At 64.9% G+C, this 7811-nt stretch overlaps 1 protein-coding gene across 2 annotated transcripts; it reads right to left on the minus strand.

Moving 5' to 3' along the window:
• Positions 1-38: 38 nt before the first annotated feature.
• On the minus strand, positions 39-7811 carry SPRYD3 (SPRY domain containing 3). 2 transcript variants are annotated; one of them, XM_088529788.1, is made up of 10 exons: positions 7664-7811; positions 6210-6285; positions 6014-6138; positions 5806-5941; positions 4799-4987; positions 1350-1499; positions 1213-1270; positions 837-956; positions 603-757; positions 39-176 (listed from the first exon to the last, which is right to left on the minus strand). In XM_088529788.1, the coding sequence occupies exons 1-10, from the start codon at positions 7789-7791 to the stop codon at positions 42-44; spliced, it is 1272 nt and encodes a 423-aa protein (XP_088385914.1). In that variant the 5' UTR covers positions 7792-7811; the 3' UTR covers positions 39-41. The 2 variants fall into 2 exon arrangements, with proteins under 2 accessions (XP_088385914.1, XP_088385913.1); XM_088529787.1 differs by having other exon boundaries at positions 597-757.

Consider the following 7811-nt stretch of genomic DNA (forward strand, 5'->3'; position numbering starts at 1 on the left):
CCCGCAACACCCCAAGGGACAACGGGGACAAGGGGGACCCCTCAGCCGCTCAGGGGGTGCAGATCCACCTTGACCTTCTCGCCGCTGCTCAGCATCCCCACGGTGGGGAAGTAACCGCCGGCCGGCACCGCCGCGTCCTTCTTGCCGATGATCTTCCCGTTGCGGGTGAAAAACACCTGGCGGGGGCGGAAAACAGCCGGTGAGGGGGGACAACACCCGGCGGGGGGGAAAACACCCGGGGAGGGGGGTGTTTTCACCCCTATTTGCCCCCCCTGCAGCCCCTGTTGTCCCCACCACCACCGGGCTGTTGGGGACAGGGGACGAGCCGTGTCCCAACACCCCGACGCGGTTGTGGGGGTCCAATTTGCACCCCCCCCTCCTGTTGCGGGCGGAAAACACCCGGTGAGGGGGGGAAAACACCCGGCGGGGGTGGAAAACACCCGGTGAGGGGGGTGTTTTCACCCCTATTTGCCCCCCCCTGCAGCCCCTGTTGTCTCCACCACCACCGGGCTGTTGGGGACATGGGGACGAGCCGTGTCCCAACACCCCGACGCGGTTGCGGGGGTCCAATTCGCGCCCCCCTCCCCAGCTCTCACCACGACCTTCCTGCCCTCGTGCTCCTGCTCCATGTCCTCCTCCTCCTCCTCCTCTTCCTCTTCATCATCCTCCTCCTCCTCGTGGTGCAGGTAGAGGACGTTGCGGACGCCGCGGGCCTTGGGCTTGGTGTCGGCCGCGTCACCCGCGTCGTCGCTGTCACCTGGGGGACGCGCGGGGGTGCCGGGACGCTGGGGACGGTGCCACCGTTGTCCCCCCCTGTCCCCCGAGCGCGGCGGTACCTTCGCTGTCCAGGGTGTAGTCGCGGGGGAACATGATGCCGCAGCCCATGATGTCCCCCTTGTAGCAGCGCGGTCCGAAGGGGTCCCCGACGCCGCTGCCGTGGAAAATCTTCCCGTCGTCTGCGGGGACATGGGGACACAATGCAGGGGACACGTGTGTCATTCCCTCCTGCAGCTGTGTTGGCTCCCGGAGCCAGCTGGGATGGGGAAAGGATTCCAGGAAAAGGAGGCCAAAAGGCTGGGAATGGTCCCGGGAGGCGCCGGCTCTGCCATTTGGGCGGTGACGGAGGGGACAAGCGGAAACAAAAGGAGCCACCGGGGACAAGTGACACCAGGGGGGTGACACTGGGGGGTGACAGGGGGACCCCGCGCTCACCTGCGTGATAAGCCACTGAGCCCCTGCTCCAGCCGGGATGCCGGTTCTTGGGATAATCCTGGAGCGGAGAGCGGAGGCGGAGGAGGGTGAGGGTGGCCCGGCGGTGTCCCCTGCTGTCCCCAACCCCTGTCACCCACCTTGCGCGCCAGCCCCAGCGCGATGTAGCACTTCTCGCCCGGGTCCACGATCTCCACCTCGAAGTAGTGGCTGCGGGTGCTGAGCGGGCGCCGCGCCTGCGCCAGCCCCACGTCGATGATGCTCTTCCCCTTCCCCACGTATTCCAGGAGCTTGGAAGAACGGGAAAGATTGAGGGAAGCGGCCGGGAATGGCCCCGCGCAGCGGGAATAACGGCAGGGATTTAGGGAAGCGGCCGGGAACGCGCGGAAGGGGACGCGCGGGGACCCCGAAAACCCCATCCCGGGGATGCCGATCTATCTGCAACACCGATCGGAGATGCCGGGAAGCCGGTGGGAATTTCCAAGCGGGGTTTTTTGGGATGTTTACGCGGCTCCGGCCGGGGCGAATTCCCGCCGCGAGGCCGCCGCTCCCGGGATTTGCTTTGGCCGCCGGCCACATTCCAGCCCGGCCGCTTTTGTTTCCTGCCTCCGAGGGCCGGGGGTTGCGTCCGTCCCGGAGCAGCTGGTGGAAAAAACTACGGAATCATCCGGAGCCGGTGCCCTCCGGCCTCCTCCGCGCGAGGCCGAAGGCAGCAGCATCCGGGGTTTGGAGAAGGCCGAGGCAGGAGCAGGGCCGGAATAACCAGAGGAAAGGAAAAACGGGATAAAAATGGAGTAAAATAAACTCCATCGGCATTTAAAGAAAAATGTGGGGCCGCTGCGGCGCATTGCTGGAATTCCAGCTCCGCCGCGCTCATTTCCGGGCGGATCGGAGCGCTCCGGAGGCATCGGGGAGGCCGAGGGGTTAGGGATGCCGAAGGGACCCCCGCATCCCGCGGGATGGAGGGATTAGGATGCGCCGCGAGCTGCTGGAAGAGCTGGAATCTGCTCTCCGCAGGGTTTGGGAATCACGGAGCAAACAGAGGCTGCTCCAAGGAAACTCCGGGCAATTTGTCCCCCTCGGAAAAGCCGGGGATGGGGTTTCCGGGCCAGGAATGCTGTGTTTTGCCTCCAATATTCCCGGTTTAAAAACAGGGAAAACCGAGGCACATGGAGAGGAGGGGATGATCAGCTGGAATGGGGATCCCTGGCGTTCCCTGGGTGTCCCCAAGCCCTGGGGACTCCGGAGCAGCGGCTCCCGGAGCAGCATTCCCGGCGCTCCGGCCTGTCCGGCCCAGCCAGACGTTCCGTCCACGGAGCAGGGGGGGGTTGAGCATGGAAAAGGGCCCCGGGCCCAAGTTTGCGGATGCGGCTCTGGGATCAAAGAGCGGCCCCGGCCGCGCAAACAGCTGCAAATCCTTAAAATTTGGAGCGGCCGCGAGCCCGGGGGCTGTTTGTGCCGACGGGAGCAGCGGGATGGGAGCCCGGATTCCGGCCCCGGCTCCGGCACCCTCTTGCAAAAGCTCCCGGGATGGAGCCGAGCGGCTCCACGGACCCCGTTTGATCCGAACGCCGGGAATGGGAGCACGGGAATGCCCCACGGATCCCGTCCCGGCGGGAAGGAGCCGGCTCCGGATCCAGTTTCCAGAGCGGATCCGGGGTCTTGCCGGTGGCACCGGGTCCTTCGGAAGCAAACGGGAGCCGCCGGGAGAGCTCGGCCCCGGAATGAGAGCCGGGCGGAGCGGGAGCGCGAGGCAATTCCTGGAGCTCTTCCGAGCCCTTTTCCCGCTCCCACGCGCTCCGGAGCCGACGGGAGCTCCAAGAACAGGGAGGGCAGGAAAAACACACCGAGATCCGGAGCGGATAAACAAGCGGCCGCCGCGCTCCGGCCACGGGAAATGAGCCGTTTTCCCGGCTCCGGAGCCAGCCGGGGAGGTGGAGGAGCCACGGGATCCGTTTCGGCCGCTTCCTGACAGAGCCAGGACCTCCCTGATCTGGCTGCTTTGGGAAAACACCTTTGGAATGTCGGGAAAGGGGAGAGCTGGGTTAAGGGCCCAAGCAGGGCTGGAAACACACAGGGAAACTCCCTGGATATTGGAGGAGCGGCAGGAGGATCCCATGAAGCCCCAAATCCCGACGGCCTCGGGCCTGTTGGGATTTAAAGCGGGAGCTTTCAATCCATGGATCCAGGAGCATCTCAAGGAGCTCCTGGATGCACCAAGGCCGGGAAGAGCCGAGGCCGGGAAGAGCCGAGGATGGGAAGAGCCGAGGCCGGGAAGAGCCGAGGTTGGGAAGAGCCGAGGATGGGAAGAGCCGAGGTTGGGAAGAGCCGAGGATGGGAAGAGCCGAGGATGGGAAGAGCCGAGGATGGGAAGAGCCGAGGCCGGGAAGAGCCGAGGCCGGGAAGAGCCGAGGCCGGGAAGAGCCGAGGATGGGAAGAGCCGAGGTTGGGAAGAGCCGAGGATGGGAAGAGCAGAGGTTGGGAAGAGCCGAGGCCGGGAAGAGCTGAGGTTGGGAAGAGCAGAGGATGGGAAGAGCCGAGGATGGGAAGAGTTGAGGTTGGGAAGAGCAGAGGATGGGAAGAGCCGAGGCCGGGAAGAGCCGAGGATGGGAAGAGTTGAGGATGGGAAGAGCCGAGGCCGGGAAGAGCCGAGGATGGGAAGAGCCGAGGTTGGGAAGAGCCGAGGATGGGAAGAGCCGAGGTTGAGAAGAGCCGAGGCCGGGAAGAGCCGAGGTTGGGAAGAGCCGAGGATGGGAAGAGCCGAGATCGGGAAGAGCCGAGGATGGGAAGAGTTGAGGATGGGAAGAGCCGAGGCCGGGAAGAGCCGAGGCCGGGAAGAGCCGAGGATGGGAAGAGCCGAGGATGGGAAGAGCCGAGGATGGGAAGAGCCGAGGCCGGGAAGAGCCGAGGTTGGGAAGAGCCGAGGCTGGGAAGAGCCGAGGCTGGGAAGAGCCGAGGCTGGGAAGAGCCGAGGCCGGGAAGAGCCGAGGCTGGGAAGAGCCGAGGCTGGGAAGAGCCGAGGATGGGAAGAGTCGAGGCCGGGAAGAGCCGAGGTTGGGAAGAGCCGAGGCTGGGAAGAGCCGAGGATGGGAAGAGCCGAGGATGGGAAGAGCAGAGGCCGGGAAGAGCCGAGGTTGGGAAGAGCCGAGGATGGGAAGAGCCGAGGATGGGAAGAGCCGAGGATGGGAAGAGCCGAGGCCGGGAAGAGCTGAGGCCGGGAAGAGCCGAGGCTGGGAAGAGCCGAGGTTGGGAAGAGCCGAGGATGGGAAGAGTTGAGGTTGGGAAGAGCCGAGGATGGGAATTCCGAGCCGATTCCTTGCCGGGAAGAGCCAAGGCTGGGAATTCCGAGCCGATTCTGAGCCGGGAAGAGCCCAAGCTGGGAATTCCAAGCCGATTCCTCGCCGGGAAGGCTCAGGGCCTGTCCCGCCCCTGCTCCGGATGCTCCCGGGATGCCGGCGCAGCGGGAATGCCACAAAACAGCTCCCTGCAGCCCTCGGGACGGGCTCCCCGCGGAGGGGACCGCCGCATCCCGCCGCATCCCGCGGCATCCCGCGGCATTCCGGGATGGCTCCGGCCGTTCCGCACTCACCGTGCCGCACACGCGGACGTCGTGCAGCCGGCCCCACTCGTCCTCGTGGCTGTCCACCATCATGGCGCTGTCGTCCTCCTCGGTGGCCAGCTCGGCGTGCAGGTGCAGCCGGACCTCCTCTCCCAGCGAGTGCATTCCCACGGCCGGGAAGAGCCCGTCGGGAGACAGCGGCATCACGGTGGAGCCCACCTGCGGGAGGGAGCGCCATGGGATGCTGGGGCGGCTTCCCAAGAGGATTCCGGCCCGGCTTCCCAAGGGGATTCCGGCCCAGCTTTCCAAGAGGATTCCAACCCAGCTTTCCAAGTGGATTCCAACCCGGCTTTCCAAGCAGATTCCAGCCTGGCTTTCCAAGCGCATTCCAGGCCGGCTTCCCAAGCGGATTCCAGCCCGGCTTTCCAAGCGCATTCCAGCCCGGCTTTCCAAGCGCATTCCAGCCCAGCCTTCCAAACGGATTCCAGCCTGGCTTTCCGAGCAGATTCCAGCCCAGCTTTCCAAGCAGATTCCAGCCCGGCTTTCCAAGCGCATTCCAGCCTGGCTTCCCAAGCGGATTCCAACCCAACTTTCCAAGCGGATCCCAACCCGGCTGTCCAAGCGCATTCCAGCCCGGCTTCCCAAGCGGATTCCAGCCCAGCTTCCCAAGTGCATTCCAAGCGCATTCCAGCCTGGCTTTCCAAGTGGATCCCAGCCCAACTTTCCAAACGGATCCCAACCCGGCTTCCCAAGCGCATCCCAGCCCAGCTTCCCAAGCGGATTCCAGCCCGACTTCCCAAGTGCATTCCAGCCTGGCTTTCCAAGCGGATTCCAGCCTGGCTTCCCAAGCGCATTCCAGCCCAGCTTTCTAAGCAGATTCCAGCCCGGCTTTCCAAGTGCATTCCAGCCCGGCTTCCCAAGCGGATTCCAGCCCGGCTTCCCAAGCGGATTCCAGCCCGGCTTTCCAAGCGCATCCCAGCCCGGCTTCCCAAGCGCATCCCAGCCCCACGAGACGGGAATTCTCCCGGCTCCCTCACCCTTTTCCCGTTTTTGGTGAAGAAGACCTGGGCCGTCTGCACCTCGAAGGAGACCAGCTCGATCCCGCAGCCGATGCGATCCCCGGAGCTGCACTTGGATCCGAACTGCCGGCCCTTGGCGCGGCCGCTGTACAGCCTGCGGGATCGGAGCCGCATCCAACCCCGTTCCCCATTCCCGAGCCGCTCCCGGGGCGCTTCCCGCACTCACTTCCCGTCGTCCGCATGGTAGGCCACGGAGTCGGGAAGCCAGCCGGGCTGGTGGTCCAGGCTGTAGTACTGCGGGACCAGCCCCACGGCGATGGTGCCGCGCACGCCGCTGTCCACGATGGACACCTACAACGGGACGCGCGGATCCCTGCGGATGCGGCCGGGAACGCCGGGAGCGCCGGGAAGGAGCCGCTCACCTCGAAGTAGTTGTTGTCCCTGCTGAGCGGCCGCGGGGCCACGTAGCAGCCGACTTCACCCGAGTTCCCGTGGTAGCTGCGGGGGACAGGGATGGTGACAGTTGTGACGGTGACAGTTGTGACGGTGACGGCCACGATTGTGACGGCCGTGACAGTGACAGCCACAACGGTGACGGCCGTGACGGTGACGGTTGTGACGGTGATGGTGACGGCCACGACAGTGACAGTCGCGACAGTGACAGTCGTGACGGTCGTGACAGTGAGTGTCGCGACGGTGACGGCCATGATGGTGACAGCCGTGACGGTGACAGCCGCAACAGTGACGGCCGTGACAGTGACAGTCGTGACGGTGACGGCCGTGACAGTGACGGTCATGACGGTGACAGCCATGACAGTGACAGTCGCGACAGTGGCAGTTGTGATAGTGACAGTCTTGACAGTGACGGCCACGATCGTGACGGCCACGACAGTGACGGCCATGACGGTGACCGGTGGCAGTCGTGACAGTGACGGCCGCGACAGTGACAGTCGTGACGGTCGTGACAGTGAGTGTCGCAACGGTGACGGCCGCGATGGTGACGGCCATGATGGTGACGGCCGTGACGGTGACAGCCGCGACGGTGACGGCCATGACAGTGACGGTCATGACGGTGACAGCCACGACAGTGACAGTCGCGACAGTGACGGTTGTGATAGTGACAGTCGTGACGGTGATGGCTGCGATCGTGACGGCCACGACAGTGACGGCCATGACGGTGACCGGTGACAGTCGTGACAGTGACGGTCGTGACGGTGACAGCTGTGATGGTGACGGCCGCGACTGTGATGGTGACGGCCGCGACAGTAACAGTCGCAACAGTGACAGTCGTGACGGTGATGGCCGTGACGGTGACAGCCACAACAGTGACGGCCACAACAGTGACGGTCGTGACGGTGACGGCCGTGACGGTGACGGCTGCGACAGTGACAGTCGCGACAGTGACTGTCGTGACGGTGACAGTCATGACGGTGATGGCCACGACAGTGACAGTTGTGAGGTGACGGCCACGATCGTGACAGCCACAACAGTGACGGCCATGACGGTGACCGGTGACAGTCGTGACAGTGACGGCCACAACAGTGACGGCCATGACGGTGACGGCCACGACGGTGACAGTCGTGACGGTGACAGTCGTGACAGTGACGGTCATGACAGCGACAGTAGTGACGGTGACAGCCACGACGGTGACGGCCACGACAGTGACGGTCGCAACGGTGACGGTCACGACGGTGACGGTGGCGACAGCGACGGTCGTGATGGTGACAGCCACGACGGTGACGGCCACGACAGTGACAGTCGCAACAGTGACAGTCGCGATGGTGACAGTCGCGATGGTGACAGTCGTGACGGTGACGGTCGTGACAGTGACAGTCGTGACGGTGACGGCCGCGACGGTGCCGCCGCTCCCGGTTACCTGAGCGTGTCGCCGTCCACCAGGATGTGCTTGAAGCGCTCCTGGTAGCGCACGGCCCGCACCTCCCGGATCTCCCGGATCCGCCGCCGCCAGTTCAGGAACCTGTAGTGGAGGTTCAGGTCATCCATGGCGGTGCTGACGGGAAACC

This window comes from Tinamus guttatus, unplaced genomic scaffold (genome assembly GCF_059628265.1).
Source record: "Tinamus guttatus ecotype Peru unplaced genomic scaffold, ASM5962826v1 Tinamus_guttatus_pri_ptg000344l, whole genome shotgun sequence".
In the NCBI taxonomy this organism is placed as follows: domain Eukaryota; kingdom Metazoa; phylum Chordata; class Aves; order Tinamiformes; family Tinamidae; genus Tinamus; species Tinamus guttatus.